Here is a 21,732-nt window from a genome sequence, read left to right as displayed (position 1 = left end):
GCATTTAGACAATATGATTTAAGTGATAAAACTCCTAAGTTTAATTTGTTTCAAGAGACAAAACATACCTGAATTAGCACTGCAGAATGTGTTAAAGCATCATTCAGCATTGTGAGCACGTTTGATGTAGGAACTACCCCAGGATCGTGGCCCCAAGAGGTTATAAGTAACCGATCATAACCCTGTTGGAAAGATGAATAACATATGAAATGGCACTTTGAGAGAAGGGAAAAATTAAGAAAGTGACCTCATACTGCATAGCAATTTCTATTTCCCCCAAACAGTTCAGGGTCTGTGCCCTGAGTTCCGTCCCTAACAGAACAGAACAAGCACAGGGAGAGCCTCACACATACCTGGAATATATCTGGCAGTTTCCGAAGTCTTGTACCTTTAGACAGTAAGAGAGATGGTGGTCCTTGCCCAGTGACATGGTAGATATACAATTTAAACCAGACAGAACTGACTTCTGGGATAGCTGGTCCAATATGCTATAACCATAAAATAGGTAAGATAAACTATAATACTAATCTAAAGAGTAAAATTTCACAAATGATCAACATAAACTTCTAAGTAGTGAATGCTTCACATATATTTCTGTTGTTGTTATCCTTATAAAGGTAAATGCTAATTAACCCAGTAAAATAGTTTTATCTTCACAGTAGGATTAAGAGGACACACTGTTAAGACACTGGACTTTGGGGTGGACTGCCTAGGTCTGAGTCTAGGCCTCAGCCCTTCAGCCATATCATATCACCTTAACGAAGTCTCTTAAACCCTGTGCCTCATCTGCTCCATCTACAAAAGCACAAGAAAGTATGTATGCACCACATGAAAATGCTATAACGTTTCTTAAAAAGCTGCAAATAGTGCCTGGGTAGTAAGCTCCACATACAATGGCGGTCATGATCATCAATCACATGTTATTTTTCAAAAGATGATGTCCCCTCCATCCATTTTCCCATTTGTGCAGACGGTTCATAGATTTGTACTGTGAAAATATACTGAGTAAAATTGGAGGGGGTATAAGAAATTATACAAAAGGTTGGCTATAAAGCAAATCTAGGACCATCCCTGTTAACACAAAACCAAAATTCTGGCACAAGGATGAGTGATCTGAGGCAACTAGAGCACACAGGTAGCAAAAACAAATTTGGTACCAAAATCACTTCCTCCCTTCTCTAACACTAAGCCCCACACATCCGGAATCCAGGCAGCATAACCTCAACTCTCTGAAAATAGTACAAGTACATCTTCCTTGCTGAGTATATAGGCACATGTCTGATTTATTCTTCAAAAGCAAAAGGAAGTAGTCATTTTGGCAAATTTTATGGTTAACTATCAAGTTCTAGCTTGCAAAGTCCATCTTAGCATTACAACTCTACCTTTCTAAAATATCTGATATTTTCCTATTTAAATTTATCCAAACTTTCCTTCTGGAACATTCAAAATGTTCTCTTAAAATACATCACATGAATACATTTTTAATCTAACGTGTCATAGACACTTAATGATACACAAGCTAAACATACCAGTCACACCTTATAATTTGAATGTGACACCATCTTACAAGAGAGAACAGACTTGTTTTCTTAATGAAATGACCACACTCCCATCTGGATCCTCCACGTGAGTCATTACCTGAGGGGTACAGCTGCTGATGGGCCGGATTTCATTGGTAAGAGGTGCCATTGAAACAAGCAGTGTGTAGTTTTTGTTTAGAACTCTGCTGCAAGTCGCCGGATCCAAACCAAGAAGGCTTTCACAGCGCAAGAGATCCAGGGGAAAACCTGAGTTACCATCAAGCAACAGGACATAAAGAGTCAACCACGTGAAACAAAGATGCTGAAGATGAACTGTTGATCACTGCCTTAAGACTTATTATTTTTCCTTAATGGAAAATAGATTCCTTTTCACATAATATGACTCCTACTCCTCCCATTTCCTCCCTACCTCCTCTCTCATCTGGGATCCATTCCCTTTTTGTCTTTCATCAGAAAAGAACAGGCTTCTAAGGGATAATAACAAAATATGACAAAATAAAATATAATAAAACAAAAGCTATCACTTCAAATTGAACAAGACAAAAAGAAAAGAGCACAAGAAGCAGAGACTCACTCATCTGCGTAGTCAGCAAGCCCATAAAAACACTAAACTGGAAGCACATTGTAAGTGCAGAGCGCCCGGTGCAGACCTGCATAGGCTCTGTGCATGCTATATTGAGACTTATTTTTTAAAGGTACAATAACTACTAAGGAGTACCAAAGATATCCCTAAGATGTCAAGTTTCGGGTTTAGAAAGAAAGCTGTCTTCTAGTGAAGCAGTGCTTCTTCAGACTCTCTGTAAGGAAGCATGCTTGCTCATTCCATCCCTATGCCAAGCCACTCTGCAATGTCTTCTGACACCGAAGTGTCGAGGAAAGCTCTGTCCTCCCCTAGACTGCCACCTCTAGAGTAGTGGTTTTCAACCTATTGGTTGCAACCCCTTTGGGGGGTTGAATGACCCTTTCACAGGAGTTGCCTAAGACCAACCAAAACCACAAATACTTATATTACAACTTTTAACAATAGCAAAAAGATATTTATGCTGTACAGTGAGAAACTGTACAAAGGACACTAATGAGAAAATACAATAAAAATTTCATCCTTCCACCCCATGGGAAAGAGCCAACCCCTGACACTATTAATGATACTCTGCTATGCTTGCAGTCAGGAACCTAGCAGAGCTGTCCTCTGAAAGGGTCCACAAAGCAGCAGAATGAAACAGATGCTGAGACTCAATGCCAAACACTGGGTGATGCTTAGGGAGTCTTATGGAAAAGGGGGGGGGCAGGGGGAGGAGAAAAAGATCTAGAGGTGACAGGAACTCCATAGGAAAACCAACAGAGCCAACTAACAAGGGCCCAGAGGAGTTTGCTAAGACTGAAGCACCCACCAAGGACCATGCACAGACTGGACCTAGGCCCCCTACACAGATGTAGCAGATGGGCAGCTCAGGCTTCTTATGGATCACCTAGTAAGTGGAGCAGGGGCTGACTCTGACAAGGATTTCGTTCCCAGTTTTTTGATCAGCCTCCTGCCCCTGGTGGGGCTGCCTTGCTAGACCATAGTGGAAAGGACTTGAGACTTGATGAGCTGGGGTGGTTGGGAGGGGGCGCCCCTTTTTCTGAGGAAGAAGGGATGGATGGGGCTATGTCCAGGATATAAAGTGAATAAAAATAAATAAATATAAAAACAAAAAAAAAATCAGTTTTAGCATTCAGGAAAAAATTTGCTGGAAAAAATTGTGGAGCATGGAGCATGATTGCAACAGAGGAGTGGAGATACAGGGCAGGAACAAACCAGGTGAGAAGAGATAGGATGCAGAACAGCAGGCCAGAGAATGTCTACTGTAAGGTGTCAGTCAGTGTGAACTTTGGGAGCCTGGAATCAACAAAGAATCCTACCTTACAGTTTGATTAACAAGCATCTTGTTCTGACTGATCAGATGAGAAGCAACTCAGCCAGTCACTTATGGGGCAAAGAAAGAGAACCCGGAGGATCTGTTTCAGCCTTGTCAGACATAAACAGGGCACAACACAGAAATCTCATGTAAGTTGGGTAGAAAGAGGATGGTCCTTAACATTGGCCATTTTCTAAAACACAAATGGATGAGGGGCTTCCTAACCTTAGGCAAATGCCAGACTATCAATGTCAACTATAAAATACACTTAGGATAGGAACTACTATAGAGTTCATAGCGAATGGAGCACTTTCTAAGATCTTTACAATCATGACTGCTCATCTATAAATGTAGACTGGTTTCCAAACCTTTCAAAAATACTAGGATACCAAATTACAAATAGTGGATCTTATGTCTAATTTGTACTGATCACAATGGAAAGATGTCTTTTTCCTTAATTGAAAACAGATTTTTCTTTCATACCATGTATTCAGTTTAGTTTGCATTCCCCAACTCCCTACCCACCCAAAACTACATCCTTCCTTTTTCCCTGTCATTAGTATGCAAACAAGCATCTTATAATAATAATAAAATATAATCAAAACACACTGGATTAGGATGAAACAAATTTTAAAAAGCTAAAGCACAAGAAAAATATAGACACAGTGAAACACATGCTCACACACACATAAAAGCTATAAAATGTAATATCAGAAACCATAATATACACACAAAAGACCTATAAAGGAAGCACATACATACATACATACATAATTACATACATAAAAATAATGTCCAGACATAGGATTATAAGGTGAGGAACCTCCAAAAATTCTGAGTTCCTTTTGTGTTTGCCATCTAGTAAGATGTAAAGTCCAACAGCTTTTTTTTTTGGTTTTTCGAGACAGGGCTTCTGTGTAGCCTTGGCTGTCCTGGACACGCTTTGTAGACCAGGCTGGCCTTGAACTCACAGCGGCCCACCTGCCTCTGCCTCCCGTGTGCTGGGATTAAAGGCGTGCGCCACCACTGCCTGGCCCAACAGCTTCTTAATAAACACTCCTATAACCTATTTACAAGTCCTAAGCAGATTAAAATATAACAGACATTAGTAGTACAGGAGAAGAGAGGAAGGACATAGAAGGAGGTTAGAAACAGCTGACAAGGGCATTCAGAGGGCAGGCTAGAGCTACAGACCAGCTGCTAGCTACTAAATGTCTGCAAACATGTGCTGAGGAAATGAAGAGCATGGCTGGCTAAAGCATTAGAGGGTCGGTCACGCTTGTGTCTTCACAATCAAGTATATTTTTCATACCATAATTGGGCTGGTCTGGCTGAGAAGTCTGAGCAACCAGATCTCTATTATGACGCAAAAAGAGAATCGTGTTCCTCAGAGTAAGCGCATGATCAAAGTATCTCTGTGCTTCTCCTTCACCAGTGCTCTGAACCTAAACCAAGAGAAAATCCATTAAAAAAACAAACAAACACACAAAAACACACCACTCTCCAGTCCCTGCACCTTACCTGGGTAGCACAGTAGAGCTGATGGTGGTGGTGGTGTGAGTGTATGTGTGTGTGTGTCTAAGCTGGTCCAGAGCGCATGAGAGAGCTGTCCCTGCCACTTGTCTGCTCTGTGATGACACGGACAAGGGAGAAGTGACACCGGCTGCAGGCAGGAGAGCTGGCCCCAGGTCAAAAGAGCAGGGAGTTGGTTTTGCCCCTCACCTGAGGTAATACTTGAGAGAGCAAGCTCTGGATCTCACTTGGGCAGCACAGGAGAGCTGGCCCTGGATGTGGGGGTTGTGGGTAAGTCAGCCAGAGGGTGTGAGCATGGGAGAGCCAGGCCTGCCTCTTGTCTGATGTGCAGTGGGTCTGTGAGAAAGATCCTCCCTCCCCTTCCTTTTGCCCTAACAAGGCAGAACTGGATCCGATAAAGTCTTGAGAGCAGCAGAGTTGGTCCTGCTCCTTACCTGCTGCAGCACGAGAGAGAGCAGGCCCTGCACCTCACCTGGGCAACAATATAAACTGACCGTGCCGGCGGGAGCACAGGTAAGCTAGCCCCAAGGGTGTGAGCATCGAAGAGCTGGCTCCACAACTTGTCTGCCATGCAGCAGGATGGGCACAGGAGGCACACCCTCCCCAACCCTAACCCCTTGCCACCACAGCAGGCAGGAGAGCTGGCCTTGAGGTCATGAGAGCAAGAGAGCTGGTCCCGCTCATCACCTGCTGCAGCAACCAGGAGAGCAGACCCTGCACCTCACCTGAGCACCACAGTAGATGGTGAGAGATGGAGAGGAGGAAGGCGTCTTTCCCTCATCCAAGCCACCTGCGCTCATGCCCTCAGGGCTAGCTCACCTAAACCCCAAATCTGCTAATTCAATGTGTATATGTCCAAACAGCACCACAGGATAAGATGGGGTAAAGCAGAGACAGGAAGGAGAAGAAACATTCCAAAGACCCAGTACAATGAGCAGAGCGGCATGCAGTAGGAAAGGCTGCAGACATGCCATCATGGTGCACTGACCTTCTCTAGTTCTATAAGGAAGCTATCCAGAGATTCATCTGAGAGTTTGCCTACTTCAAACATGGTGACTGCGTGGCTTTTCAAGTTCTGCAAAAAGAAGCACAATATTAAAGCTCTGGTTTCCCTTTTTACACTAATAGCATTTAGTATGATGTATAATATATTTACAACTGGTTCTTCCAACTACAACAGCAATCCTCACTCAGTCCCAACAGTGGAAACGCACACTGTTCAGAGGAATGTAAAACACAGGTGGCTGCTTTCAGGACTAGTTCTAAACTTAAAGACATTACAAAGCACTGAATGATCTTATATCTCATCTTTATTCTAAACATCATTATATTTAAACAAGCATTTGACTTACTGGCGAAAGATTTCCCATCATTAAGAATGCAGTAAGAGTGGAGTCAAATAAGAATGCAATACGCTTTGTATAACCAGTGGACAGACTCAAGCTGCTTATACTGGCTGTGTCAGCTGAAAAAAAAAAATTAGAATATGCAGTCCAGTCAATGAAAGCCTTATTTGCTTATCTTCTGAAATAAGTTTTTTTTTTCCTTCAGCTTTATCTGTTAGCCAAACAAACTTAACTGATATAAGCAATATGGTCTTAAGACATTCAACTTTTTTTGCGTCAGGACCTCACTATCTGGTCTTGAATTCCAATCTTTCTGCATCTCCAGCACTAAGATTACAGGTATGTAATGAGGGGAACATTTTTGTTTTTTACTTTAAAAGACATTTAAATTTGTGGTGATGTGCTAGTTAGTTTGTCAACTTGATACAAGCCAGGATCACTGGAGAAGAAGGGGGAACCTTAAGTGAGAAAATGTCTCTGGAAGACTGGCCTGAAGCCAAGTCTATGGGGCACTTTCTTGATTAATGGTTGGTGTGGGAGGACCCAACTCACTGCGGCCGGTACTACTCCTGAGCAGATGGTCCTGGGAAGTACAAGAAATGCAGCTGAACATTAAGGCTGGGGAATAAACCAGTAAGCAGCATTCTTTAGTGGCCATTACTTGAATTCCTGCCTGTAGATTCCTGCTTGAGTGTCCACCCAGGCTTCCTTTCATAATGGCCTGTAAACTGTAAGCCCTCACACTCATGCACTTCCTCCTCAAGTCGCTTTTGGTCACGGTGTTTTATCAGAGCAACAGAAAAGCAAACTAGCACAGTTAATTTCCTTGAAAACCAGAAGTAAAAATTCTTGATGGTCATCAGATTAATAGACACTACCAACAGGCATTTGCGCCTCAAGGTGTCCCAGGTGACAGTCAGAGCAGGAGAAAGGCCATCCCAGGTTCCTATTCTCCCAACTTTAAACCTTGCACATCTCCTTTTGGGCTTGGCCTGGACTTTCTCCTGGGCTAATTGGCCTTTCCTCAATGGCCAGTGAACTCACATATTCTCTAACCATACCCTCTCCCTGAAGGTTGATTTGTTTGCTTGTACAGCCCCAAACACAACTGCTCATGTTTTTTGGGGTTATACTCCTTCTCTTCTCCCTCAACTTAATTTCTAGAAGGCAAGTGCCATATTCTTATTTTATGCCTTCAAGGCCTTGCATGGTGTTCACAATATTGGTAAGGACTCAGACGGCAGACTAAATAAGAAGCCTTAAGCAGAGCTATAAAGGAGGTTAGGGCTGTGTCTGCACAGACGGCAGACTAACAGACAGACTCGAAATTAAACTGAGTTGCTGCTAACCTGGATCTTCTTGACTATTTGTGTCAGTGTCAGTAGCCGAAGAAGCTTCTTGCACAGGACTCCTACTTTCCCCGCCATCCCATGATAAGAGCATCTTTTGAGGGTCTAAAGTGCTCCTATTAATGAAGAATACATTCATTTTTTAAAATCACATAGATGAGCTCACATGAATATAAGCTACAATCCACCAGAAGATGGGCCAATGCAGTGTGAGACTGAGATGAGTACTCAGTTTGCTCTGGCCACACACAGAGAACATTAGGACTAAACTCAGGCACAGGCTTCAGGGAACCCGAATTCTTCCACCTTCTACATTTTATAAAGAATGTTCTGTACTTTTCCTCAACAAAGCGTTCTTGGTTTCCATCAGATTATACAGAAGATCCATCACACCTAGATGATCGAGACACTAGTGTACAGGATTCACCTCCACTGGCAGAGTGAATAAAGAAACTTCATATAAAAATTCTTTTCAAAAGGAAACTGTGTCATACTGGATAAAGGAATTACTTTAATCTGTTCACAGATGGAACATTCTTCCATGATGAATGAAGTTGATCCAAGTTTATTACTTGTCCCTTCTTGTGGGCAAAGCCCAATCGGCAATACATTGAAACAGCATTCTGAAAGGAATGTAAGGAAAATTAGCATTAAGACAGACATCAGATTATTTGTAGAGAAAAAAAAATGCTGTATAAGACTAAGCTCTGGTGCTGTGCAAGCGTGTCCACATTGTACCTACAGGACGGTCTGGACAGGACTGTCATCCCTACAGCCTCTTCTAATGAGGCTAGAGCTGCGGCTTGAGCCGGATACTGAGCAGGCTGCTTCCTGCTGCCCACATTAATGCGAGCACCTGGTGGAACACAGGCTCAGGGCTTCTCATCTGCTCCTTCTCGCTCTGTAACCACCTTTACCATGCAGCCAGTAAGGATCAGTAATAATGTATCAAGACAAAAATCAACTAGCAAAATCCAGTACTCGTGTTACAAATAGAGGGTGAAAAATATCATACCTTCACCAGTGATAAGTCTATCTCAAGGACATTGGCAAGCTAGAAAACAAAACCGAGAATTACCATTCCACTCTCAGAACTATCAGTACATCCTTTCAAAAATGTTTCTGCTACACTTACCTCTGCGACATTAGTGTGCTCATCTATTGACACAAATATCTTATAGAGTAGGGTTTCAAAATAGTCACCTTGTACCCGATTCATTACAAAACCTTCCAGAGGAGGAACTGAAAGCAACAAAACAGACAGACCTTTCTCAGCACTAAGGTTTTCATAAAACAACAAAGTATAACTCAAAACATCTATGCAAAGAGAGGAATCAGAGACTGAACACAGCTTTACGCTGTATTTCATCCACTCCACAGCAAGCTTGCAAACGTTCCCACAGTCAAGGCCATGCCCATCATCCACACAGAGCTGCTAAAGGTTCACACAGAGTTACTGAGGCAAAGGGAGTATTAGACAGCACAGACTCAGTGAAAACACACCAGAGCAGAGCTGAGCCTCGGAAGCTTTGTGATCTATGTCCTTTTGATGCCTACCTGCCACAAAGTGAGCGGCAGAAGACTGCTCGAAAGAGTTAACATACTCCTTGGGAACAAGTGGATGAAAGTTTTGGCTAGCTGCTGTTCTGCCCCACCCTCACCCTGAGAAGAAATGAGTTTGCAGAGTCACTAACAAATGCTCCCCTTCAGTGGCCAGAGGTCAAGACTCCTTTAGCACACCAGGCAGCCAACCACGACAGAATGTCCATTCACACTCAAGCTATCTCTCTCTTGTCCAAATACTTTAGTCTGATTTACCAGCAAGCTGTCTAGTAAACAGTAAAGGAGTATGCTTTTGCTCTCATCCTTCCAAGTGTACATTTAAAATACCCTGGGGAGGGACTGGCAAAAGGGCTCCGGGGGTGAAGGCACTTGATGCCAAGCCTAACAACCTATGTTTAATGGCCCACATGGCAGAAGAATTTGACTCCTGAAAACGTGCTCTGACTTCCACATGAATACCACAGCATGTGCATGCAGCACAAAGTAAAATGTAAGAAAAGAAATCTCATGGAAGTGCGGTGCACAGGCTACTAAATTTTTCTCAATAATAAAAACTAAAGGTTCCTTTTTAGAAATATTTTAACAATTCTCTACTTGACAAGTTAATTCTTATTCTACAGTACTGCTATGTTCAAGCATTTACTCAGTGAATACCTCCTAGGTGCTGAACACCTGCCAAGCACATTCCATACACCGTTCCCTCTTTTAGCTCTACAGGCAGTACAGTATGTAATTAACCCTTCCTTGGAGATACCAAGGTACTGAGGAGTGAGGAATTTCAATATCTAGGATGATAAGATGAGACAGCTCTTTATAAAGATATAAATCAGTTTCTAATATGTATTAAATTAACAAAAAAGTATTAACTAAAGCCAATTTCTTAAGCTATGGGTCAGAATCCAAGGTTGTGTATTTGTTCTAAGATACTAGTCATCCAAATAGAATGGAAGCATTATTTCATAGCAAGTATAAAAATATGTTCCAGACAGACTATAGATTTGACAAGTTATTTAGAATTTTTAGCATATATGTATATAAGTCTTCAATGATATATTCTTTGAAGTATTTTTTTTTTATTTTAATGATTAACTTTTATGTGGATTGACGTTTTGCCTATATGTATGTCTGTATGAGGGTGTCGGATCCCTTGGAAGTGGAGCTACAGACAATTGTAAGCTGCCATGTGGGTGCTGGGAATTGAACCGGGGCACTCTGGAAGGGCCACCTCTGAGCCATCTGTCCAGCCCTTTAAGTATTTTTTAAATGAATTACAGAAAAGTATAGGCTTGGAAGCATTAAAATACACATGTACCAAAAACAAAAACAAAACAAACAAACAAAAAACTGTAAGAGCCAAAGAACCAGGACATCTGCTGTGAGACAGTATCTTCTTTAAACAAACAAAAAGCAGGCAAGAGGCTGGGAAGGGAAGAAGCAGTGATATGGGAGGAGTTAAGGGGTAAATATGACCAAAATGCGTGGAATGAAATTCCCTGAGAATAGAACAGTGTTTCCTTAAAGGCAGAATAAGTGCATCAACACTGGAGTCCTCCAAAACCACCCTGACGGTCCAGCAGCCACAGTGCTTACGTCTTTGCGGACCATCTGGAATGCCTCCTCTGAAACAGCCTGCAGGGTTTCATGCTGAATTTGGTGGCCTCCATGCTGCCAACTTTACCCTTGTGTGTTATTCCAAATAACGCACCAGGCAAAAGCGGTGGCATATTAACACGCAGGCTGAGTCCAGCAGCTAGAAAGGCGAGCATCTGCCGGCAGGACCCAATGCCAACTTCCATGTAAAACAGCATTATAATGAAGAAACCGTGCATCCACTCAGCCCTCCTCTGCTCTCTCCAACAAAGCCAGGTGTGGTAGCACACACAAGGCAGAGGCTAAAGGAGGAGTAATCTGAAACCAGCCTCAGCCACAAGTGTGAGGCTAGCTTGTGTGTGGTAGAACCTCACAACAAAGAGGTGCTGATATAAGTCAGTGTTCCAATAGTTAGCAGTTAAACAGCCTGAAATGAACAAATCCATACTAATCTAACTTTTGAGTGCATCTCAAATTGAGTCAATTTATCAAGTAAAAATAGGGACTAGAATACATCTTTCATATTCCCAATAGTGAGGAAAGACTGCCACCATCTCTGTCTCCAAGGGCTCACTCCCCGCTAACAGCCGCAAGTTTAACCCTACTATTCTGCTTATTACACCTACTTCAAATCCAGATTAGAACTAAGCTAGTGTTTCGTTTCCGTTTTAACTGCCTTTCCAAACTTAAAAGAGAACTCACGTAAGCATATGGCCCACGATGCATTGCCGGCTGGGATGCATCTCACTAACATATGCTAACTTAAAGAAAGGTCAAGACCTGCTGCAGCCTCATGACCTGTCAAGACACACACTGACAAGAGGAAGTATTTCTGGAGTCAGCCAGTCACCATCTATTTCTCAACATCAAGTCATTCTCAGAATTTGACCCTTTATACTCTTTTTCACAAATACTGTTTCAGTATGATTTTTAAAATCATAAGCAACAACAATAGCTAAGCCACACCAGAAAACATGCTTACTACAAACACTAGTAGAAGCTAGTACTTCTACAAAATTTAAAACTGGAAAAAAAGTGATTTCATTTGGAATTGTAGATTTATCCTGAAGTTCTACTACTTTAATATAGTGTATGTATCAAAATAACATTAAAAATATAATAGTAATAAATACTAATAAAATCACAATGGATTAAGTGTAAAAATAAAAAATTCTTAATTACTAAAATTAGAGAATGACTCGTGTTAGATGTACTGGTCTGGTAGCATTAGCTTCAAGCAGTCATGCAAAGTGCAGCGCAAATGTCAGCTGAGACTTACCAGCTATACAACTGTCATCTGATATGGGCACATCCAGATAGATAAAGCCTTTGTTATACAAACCTACAAAAGCAAAAGCATCTATTAGACGGAACCCTAGAGAGCAGCGTTTCTTCTATCAGCTTGACTCCTGTCTTCCTGAACGCTACGTAAAGGGAAAAAAAAGTGCAGAGAAAAATCTTGATTTCCTACGTATTTTTAGAACTACAAATCTACAAATCTCTTACCAATCATTTGTATAGGTCTGTAATTATATCTACCCCAGAAAAAAAAAGACTAAGATCACATTTCAAGTAACATGAGTTAGGAAATACATCCAATTTGAGTCAGTATGGTAACTGGTATTAATTATCGACTGTTTAGAACAAGTTTTTGTGTTGGGAGAGACTGTGTCTCCTAAGCACTTACTGTGTACTACACTGTAGTCTAGTGACCCAGAGAGCTGCGGACCTGCGTCGATGATCTTATCAATAGTGCTTTTCTCAGGAAAAGTGCATATCTAAGAAAAAGAAAATATTTTCAATTAAGTCTGTCCTAATTAACTAATTTTTAAGTCTCCTAGGATGCATTCACATTGGAATCCATTACTGAGAACACTTACTCTTCCCATTTATCATTAGAATTTAAACAATAAAGCTATGCACATAACCATCACTTGAATGCCAAACTATGGTGCCAACAGTTCAGATGACAAAATCACCATGACTACCAACATCTGCTGGTTAGTAGTAATGCTCACTGATAAACAAATGTTTATGAATCCAAATCATTCTTATCAAAGCCCACTGAGAATACTCTACACAAATAACATAGTAAAGTCACAACAATCTGGTAGTGTCATTAGAGTTTACAGTGAAGCAAACTTTTTAAGGCTTCCCACTTTAAAATAGCCTCTAGAAAAAAATATAGGCAAAAAAATAAATAAATGAAAGATGAAAGGTCACATACACTCCTTCAGACTCATAGTACAGATATGCTCTGGTCTCCAGGCCCACAGAGCACCCTACCCTTCCTTCAGTCGGCCTTCCTTTCACAATGTATAAGTCTTGGACTGACTTCTGGGGATGTCACTGCTCTTGATCTGGACACTATTTCCCTATCAGGACACCGGAAGTGTCATTCAACAGTGACTGGACTAGAGATTCTGAAGAAACTGCCTGAGCATCTATCAACCTTGGACTTTCCATTGTAACGAGTCATTTAGTTCACTTGGCTCATCTGTGAGCTGTGGTGCAAACAATATGTTCTCCTAGGGTGTCCTAAGTCCTAAGGGAGACAAGAATGTAGTTACATTAGGTATGACACATGTGCACAAAGGTAGTGTTCAGAAGTGTCAGCTGTGTTACTATGGCTGCTAGGTGTGACATCATATCACTTTACATAAAACAACCTATTAAGACTCCAGATTACTGTACATGACCCAAATTACATCTCCTGTACTATTAAAGAGGGTCTTGCACACTCTACCTCCTAACCTATTAAGATCATTTGAATTAGCTTGATTTTCTATAAGAAAATCAAATGCTGGTTGTAAAAACATTATGTAATGTAATTAAAAACAATAAAATATGTTAAAAAATAAAAACTCTGGTTTTAATTTTTCCTTTTCCTCACGTTTTAATCTATGAGGATCTCTACCTTAATGTCATCTTCTGTGATATATCCAGCCTGCACCACCCACCATGCCTCAATAGCAATTTCCACTGGCTTTATTGGTAGAAGATCACGGGCAGTTTTCCTTCTGAAGAACTTCTGCAATAATAAAACACATAAGGACTCACAGCCAACCCAAATTACCACTTTCTTCTATCATAACTGAAGACATTACAACAGGCTAGATCTTTTCAAATTTCTGTTTCAAATGCTACTGTAGAACCATTCTTAACTTATTTTAAAATAAATTACTTAAGCCTAGACTTCAATCCAGAAACAATTCAAATGAAACCCATGAGGTTAAAATCTGCACTTGAAAATGTGAACTTATTTCACCCACTAAGTGAATTCTGGGGCTAAATTGGCCAAATAAAAGACAAGCAAAGAAAAATTAACTTCTAAAAATAAATGCTATATGCTGTAACTCACTAATCACTTAAGGTACAACCCAGTGAACATAGAAGCTCTGTTCACTACGCCTACGATATGTACACACATTAACTGGTTCATGTTAGAGTTTGTTATTCCTACCGCTCTAAACCAAACTCTGGTTATAATCCAGTTCTGACAAGAAAGCCATAAGGTGAAAGGGGACGACTTACTTTTGAAGATCTACACTGATTCATCAGGTCGATGTACTGATTTCTTCCTATGCCAAGAAGCCGCAGACCTAAAAGAAAGGTTTTCTTTTAATACATATTGAAATGTGAGTATACTATGCCAAATGACACTAGGAAAATTTCTCAGTTTATGTTCTTTAATAACTGACACGGTCCATTAATATCAAATTAAAAAGAATTTGTCACTCAATACAGATGAAACCTCAACTTTGGGAATGAGGAATTCAAGTTGCCACTTCTGACAATGTTAATGAGGACATGCTGACAAAGCAGAAGTTCTCCCAGTTTTAAGAAGTAAAAATATGCTTTTCAGCAGAAGCTGCTGACACCCAGCACAACGTCACATGTTAAATAAAGCTTCACTAAGCTAAGCACAGTGATACACGGCAGACCATGCTTGAGGAACTGCACATACTACTGTAAGCTAAGAATACTGCGCACAGGTGGTCCTCATCCCATCAGCAGACACACGGCCCATGTAACAGCAAGAACTTCAGTCTCTAGAGCAGTGTTTGCAGCCTTCCTTCCGCTGTGACCCTTGAATGCACTTCCTCACGCTGTGGTGGCCCAACCATAACATTTTTGTTGCTATTTTGTAACAGTAAATTCGCTACTATTATGAACTGTAATGAAAGTATCTGTTTTCTGATGGTCTTAGGTGACCCTTGCAAAGGAGTCATCCAACAGGCTGAGAACCATTGCTCTAGAATAAAGGAGAGTCCTAACTTTCCAACTCCAAATTATTCTTTCCACAGATATTAGGCTAAATCTCATATCTGATTTGTATTATGCAATAATTGATAAAAACTGCTCTCAATTTTTACGTATTGCAGGTCAGAAACTCACAATCCTATTAGACAACATGCATGCGTGAAGACATTATCTGAATGTTACTCCTTCACAACTGGATACTCACAGTCAGCAGCAGTAAAATTAGGCAATGAATCATAACTTTTCTCACTGTTCATGATGTCCTTTGAAAACAAAAACACAAAATTTGAAATGTAACTTTCCTTAGATGAAAGAGTATACAGCCAAACAGAACAATTATTATTATTATTATTATTATTATTATTATTATTATTATTATTATTATTATTATTATTATTATTATTATGAAAAACAGTGGGGCTGGGGAGATGCTCAGAGGTTAAGAGCACTGGCCGTTCTTCGAAAGGTCCTGAGTTCAATTCCCAGCAACCACATAATGGTTCACAACCATATATAATGAGATCTGGTGTCCTCCTCTGGCCTGCTGGCTCACATGCAGGCAGAATACTGTATAAATAATAAATAAGTAAATCTTTAAAGAAGAAGAAGAAGAAGAAGAAGAAGAACAACAACAACAACAGTGGATCATGAACTGACACCCTTAAACATGCACGCCCCACTGTGGTACTAAGCCTAGTAAAGAAGTGTGGGCTTTGGGGTCTGGTTTCTTAGAACTCTCTGTGAGTGCCCGACAGTTGCCCTGTAGTCTCCACTAGAGCTCAGAGTTCTAGCTTTTCCACACTTCACAGCTGAAAGCCAATAAATGTGTCAACACTATCAACATGTTTGCAAAATACACACTACCAACAAACATTCTAATTATTTCCAAGCCTTTGCTCCTGTCACAGTTGGTATCAGATTAAAGTCAGTACCTGGCGTTTTTCAACCCCAACCTTCTCCAATAATATTCAACTACTTACTATTGGATAAGACCTGTTTGCAATGCAATCATTTAAGAACAAAACCCAGAGAACAGAGAGCATATGAACATAACTGAAATGAAAACTGGCAAATGTAAAAAAAAATTCTATCTGTTCTACCCCTAACGTTTTGGGTAGCAGAAAAAGAATCAAGGAGACAAGAGGAAGGAGCTGGCAGCTCACTGTGTTATGGCACCCCGTTTTTCCATCACGCCACCTGCAGTGATCAGGACTGCACAGGGAGAACTTCAGAGACACAGGACCACACAAGCACCCATAGAAAAGTGGCCTGCAGAGCCTGAAGTCAAGGACACCTAGCACGTCACAAAGGGTGCTAGCTTCCCGCTATGGCAGGTGCTTAGCTTCTAGGCCCTTCCAATGTCTAGAGAGCCGCAAATAGCAGGACTCAAATGTAAACAGTGAATAAATACTATATATTAATGCCAATCTTTATAGAAAGTTCACTTTTTAAAAAGTATAGGCGTTCTATTAAGGTTATTCAACAAGAACCAAGTACAAACAAGCTTTGGGATGAAATTAAAAGTTAATTACAGTAACTAACAGCCAGGACAATGGGCACACCTCTCCCTCCTGAGCTGTGTGTTAGACAATGCTAAGTGTGTACCATCATTTTTTATACAGTGAACAGTTGACTACATTAGTTTCCCTGATCTTACTGTTCAAGTCTGCAACCCACATTTTCAAGCTTTTATATTACAAGGAGCAACTGTACTAACTGCTGGTATAAATAGCTGATTAGTATCATAGCTGCACAAAGGGTAAACAACGCCTTCAAGAACAAAGAATATAGCAGCCACCTTTCCAACATGAAAGCATCGATGACGGCAACCCTGTGCACAAGTGTGTCTCAGCTTCCTTGTGACCAGCCATCTTTTTACACATCAACTGGATAGACCACCACCACGATAGCTGAGACCAGGGAAGCTGGTGGTCGCGGTGAGCTGACCCTGGCCTGAAGTCCCACTCCACTGTTGTTGGTTCACTACCTAGAAACTAACCTCCATGATCCCAGTATAGTATGAAAATGGTGTTATCCTCAGGCCCTTCACCATAATGTCGGATAAGTGGTAAGGGTACAGCATGAGGTGATCACGACTGTATTTCAGCAGCTCCTCATAATATTTGCGCTCATCTTTCTTGACATGTTTAACTGCAAGAAAAGGAAGATGTAAAAATTTCCCAGGTTTCTTACTGCTTTACTATAAACACAGTGTGAAATACTTATCTTTTAACTTTGAGACAGTATATAAAGTACACAAGAGCAAATAAACTTGGAAAAAAGCAACAATTTCATCACACACAAAAACTGAGTCCTCACAGTATGTGTAAGAAAAATGTAGTAGAGAAAAGAATTCTTTCCAAATCAAGAATACAGGATAGAATTGACAAACATAAGCTGTAAGTTTCACACCTTTGACCAGGATAGCCAGACCACACACTAGTTTTCAGTGAAGCCCATTTTAAAAAGCATTTTCTGTTGTGTTTTGTTTTGTTTTCTGTAGTAGGGACTGAACCTGGGGCATGTGTCCACCACTGAGCTCTAACAGAGCTGGCTGGGGATTCACTCTGTAGGCCAGACAGCCTTGAACTTGCAATTCTCCCAAGTCAGCCTCCCAAGTAGCTGAAACTAAAGGCCCATGTCAGTGGACCCCTTATTTGTCTGTCCATTCATGTATGTAAGGTATGTGTGTCTGTGTAGGCCAGAGGTCAACCTCATCCATCATGCCTCAGCAGTATTCTCCGTGTTCATTTTTAATCTATTCACCTGTGTGTATAGACATACAGTCAAAGGGTAACTTGATGGAGCTAGTTCTCTTTTCACTATGTAGGTCCTAGGGACCGACTCAGGTAGTGAGACTTGGCAACAACTGTCTTTACTCCCAGAGCTCAGCTATCTTGCAGGCCCCCTACTGACAGGATTTCACTGGGTCCTAGGGCTCACCACTTAGACTAGACAAGCTGGCCAGGAAGTCACCAGGATCTGCCTGTCTCTGCCTTCCCAGAGCAAAAATTAGAAGCATGCCACCACATCTAGAGCTGCTTAGTGTAGGCTTAAGTGCTGAGCCCAGGTCCCCACATGGTAAGTAAGCACTTTACCAAACTCAACTATCTTCCTTGCTATTGTATTGTCTTTCAAATGGAAGAACCCTTCTGACTTCAATGAAAAATGTCTATATAGAAACTCTCTGGAGTATAAATGCTTAAAATAAAAATAACACATACTATCACAACAGAAAATAACAAACTAGCTTGATAAAATAAAATAAAAGTAAATATTTTAAATGAAGGGGAAAACAAAAAACAAAAATCCAAAAACCTCCAGAACTAACTATACTTAAAGAGTTTTCATTAAAATTACAGAACTCGGGAACAGGAAGGTTATAGTGAGGAAACAATACTTAAGTGTGAAAATGATCAAGAAATGGTGTCCTGGAGCCGGGCGGTGGTGGCACACACCTTTAATCCCAGCACTCGGGAGGCAGAGACAGGTGGATCTCTGTGAGTTCCAGGCCAGCCTGGTGTACAAAGTGAGTCCAGGACAGCCAAAGTTTCTACACAGAGGAACCCTGTCTCAAAGCAAACAAACAAACAAAAACTGAACTGGTTTCCTTTTCCTCCTCTGGCACATTCTCTCATTCAAGTAAAAAGAACACAGAATTAAGGTTAAGATTTTATAGGGAAAATGGGCCTATAAACAGCACTCTAAAGAGGAATTTTCATCACAATTAGAAGGAAAAATCCACAATATGAATTGCTATGAGGTAGAGTGAAGCCATGTGAAGGTTCTTAAAGTCCTAAAGAAATCTACGCAGTTCACACTGAAAACTAAGAGACTTATGAAAATGAAAAGACACCGATAGTCACGTCCATCCCTGTTAAGAAATGTCTCCACTTACCTAGGTTATTTCTGTAGCGCAACTGATTGCGGATACTGTACAAAACAACCTGTTTTTCATATTCTCGCTGTGAGTTTCCAAGACTCTAAAAGAAATTGTACATGGCTATTACACAGTTTCCAGATAAAATTTTAAAGGGTGAGGGGCGTAATTTTACCCTGGCATGTGTAATGCCCAAAACTGAATTAGTATTATTTTCTTAAGTTTTACTACTATGATATTAAAGCAAGATCCCACATGTTTCTTTGCAACGTGCCCTTCTACAATGATTTACTTACTCAAAATATTTACATAAAATAAAAAAGCAGTATAGGAATATAACTTTGTTTAAAACAAGACTGTCAACAAAGATTTCCTTCCAGAATATCCCAAATTTAAGTGGGATGGATGGATGGGCAGGTTGATGGATGGATGGATAGATGGATAGTTGAGTGGATGGATGGGTGAATGGATGGGTGCGTAGGCGGGTGGATGGGTGGATGGGTGGATGGGTACATGAGTGGTAGGTAGATTCTCACACCCACCCTTACGTAAATTTAAGAACATAATTAAGGACGGACAGATTGACAAGCCAGTCATTCTGGACTGAGCAGAGATTAAGATTTCTACAGAACGGACATTTCAGATGTGCTAAGGCTGCTCCTGTAAAACGTCATTCCCTTACTACTACCTTAGAAACCATTTGGACAATTTTGCCATTCGAGCACACTGCTGTTCACAGGCTTCATGCAGCATGACGCCATGACCCTCAGGATACCAAAACCCAGACACGTTCCAGTCCCTTTCATAAAATAGCATCACGTGTTCATATAATCTGCACAAACCCTACACTTTCCTACATATTTTAAATCATCTTAAAATCACTTCTAACATCTAGAAACAAGTTGTTAGGCTGTATTATCTATGTATTAATGATAAAAAATAAGTCTGTACATGTTCAGAATAAACCTTTTTTTGCAATATTTTCAGTCAGTGGTAACTAAATTAGCAATGCAAATTCTACAGACAGAAATAGAAATTGTACATAAAAAACAAAATACTTTCTAGCTATGCACACAGTGTTTTAAGTTCTAAGTTGGAACTATGAAAGCAAAGAATAAATATGTTTGATCATAATCAATATGACATTCATGTGTGACCATAAAATTAATTTAGTATCTGAATGCTCTCTCGCTTATAATTACTAGGTATAGGGTTTTTGTTTTTTTCTGACACTATAAAGTTAAACTAGACAGACATTTTTAATGACAAAATGATTAGAGGATCCAGTTGATTGTATTTTTTACAGGCTTTTTTAAAAGCCAAAGCCATACATCTATATTTTGCAATCAGATAAATGAATACCTAACTAACTTGCCCCAATTGCCTAGGCTGGAGGGACATGATGTGAAAACTGAAGTCTCTTTCTTCCTGTATTAGATTGTTTACCATAGCTGGAGGGACTCCCACGCTCGGCCAGCACAGGTGTGCATGAGCTATTTCCACCTGTAATACCCCAAGTTCTGGAGAAGAGTATACTGTGGAGATGCTACCCCAAGCAGCAAGGCTCCGGTCAGTAGGATTACTCAGGGCTTTGGAGTGTCAAGCCACTTGTCAAGGCTCCTGTAGTTCTGTGGTCAGGTCAAAGTCTCTTTTTCAAGAAACAGCACACACTTGGTACACAAGCATCCCATCCTGCTACAATCACAGCAAGTTCCAAACATGAGGCTTTAATCTTCTGGTTCACAGTAAGTCTTTTAGGTTGACATTACTTATCTGTAAGTGTCACTGAAGAATGCAAACTCTATTACCATGTGAACTCTAGGACTAGGTGGGGAGCGTCTGATTGACGCCGTCTGTCGGTATGTTATGCACACAGATCCCTAAAACCACAGTGAATGTTTTATTCTTCCCTCAAAAAGTACATGAAGTAAAACAGCTATTCAACAATTCTTTGACTCTCTCCCCTTCTCCAAATCTCCCATCATTTTAAACCTCTGTTCCACTACAGACCCAGATAACACAACAGGGAAAACAGCCACTTCATTAAGACGGTGTGGCTACACATGGGAAGGCATGGTAGCATCACGGAAGAGGAACCACAGCAGCTGAAGTGGTCATGTGGGAATGAGCACTGGCTTACAGAGCGGTCCCTGTGCAGCAGACAACCCCGAAAGCAGGCTTCCTATCACCAGGCTCCCACAAACCCCAGTGTGGACATCCTAACAGGCACTCCGCTACAAACGATATAAATAGATAACTAGAAATAACCACACTTTAAAAAATGATCCATCAGAGGATTTCCCTTTAAACAAAAGAACTACACAGTGTGTTAAATGATGCATGCCTGATATTAGTGAACTACAGAAAAATCCGGAAAACCACGGCCTGACTTCTTTTTCCCCGTGTGAAGGATAGAACCCAAGGTTCTGTACATGCTCAACCCATCTACATCTTTTTAATGTGCTTTCTAAAGTCTCCTGTGAGCCACAGAACAAAACAATGTTTTTCCTCATCCACCAGCTTGTAAGATTTTTTTTTAAATCCGAGTCTCCTTCCTCCAGCTTCTCAGAACTGGGAAATGAGTCATTTCCAAATTAAGGCCAGCAAAATTTACTGGAAATCATCACATCAACACACTTAGTATTTATAACACCAAAGACACAGTCTCTCCTACACATTGTGTCAAACAATGAATGGCAGATATTAGTAAAGTACAGAAAAATCCTGAAAACATTTTTTCCATACCAAAAAAAAAAACAACTTTTTAAT

General features: G+C 40.7%; 1 protein-coding gene across 2 annotated transcripts in view; it reads right to left on the bottom strand.

Moving 5' to 3' along the window:
• Positions 1–21,732, bottom strand: part of FAM91A1 (family with sequence similarity 91 member A1) — a 40,178-nt gene that overhangs the window by 16,265 nt on the left and 2,181 nt on the right. For both annotated transcript variants that reach the window (XM_084749522.1, XM_084749521.1), the window contains exons 2-18: positions 18,982–19,066; positions 17,083–17,234; positions 15,289–15,346; positions 14,355–14,422; positions 13,738–13,851; positions 12,508–12,598; positions 12,100–12,162; positions 8,803–8,909; positions 8,683–8,721; positions 8,178–8,290; positions 7,668–7,783; positions 6,325–6,437; positions 5,961–6,047; positions 4,752–4,884; positions 1,639–1,787; positions 354–488; positions 69–182 (exon numbers count right to left, since the gene is read on the bottom strand). In XM_084749522.1, coding sequence (XP_084605648.1) covers positions 69–182; positions 354–488; positions 1,639–1,787; positions 4,752–4,884; positions 5,961–6,047; positions 6,325–6,437; positions 7,668–7,783; positions 8,178–8,290; positions 8,683–8,721; positions 8,803–8,909; positions 12,100–12,162; positions 12,508–12,598; positions 13,738–13,851; positions 14,355–14,422; positions 15,289–15,346; positions 17,083–17,234; positions 18,982–19,066 — 1,737 coding nt within the window. The remainder of the gene's footprint in view (positions 1–68; positions 183–353; positions 489–1,638; positions 1,788–4,751; positions 4,885–5,960; positions 6,048–6,324; positions 6,438–7,667; positions 7,784–8,177; positions 8,291–8,682; positions 8,722–8,802; positions 8,910–12,099; positions 12,163–12,507; positions 12,599–13,737; positions 13,852–14,354; positions 14,423–15,288; positions 15,347–17,082; positions 17,235–18,981; positions 19,067–21,732) is intronic.

This window comes from Acomys minous, assembly GCF_964271855.1.
Source record: "Acomys minous genome assembly, chromosome: 12".
NCBI lineage: Eukaryota > Metazoa > Chordata > Mammalia > Rodentia > Muridae > Acomys > Acomys minous.
The sequence above is the reverse complement of the archived record's forward strand: the minus strand, read 5'-3'. Positions and strand labels throughout refer to the sequence as shown.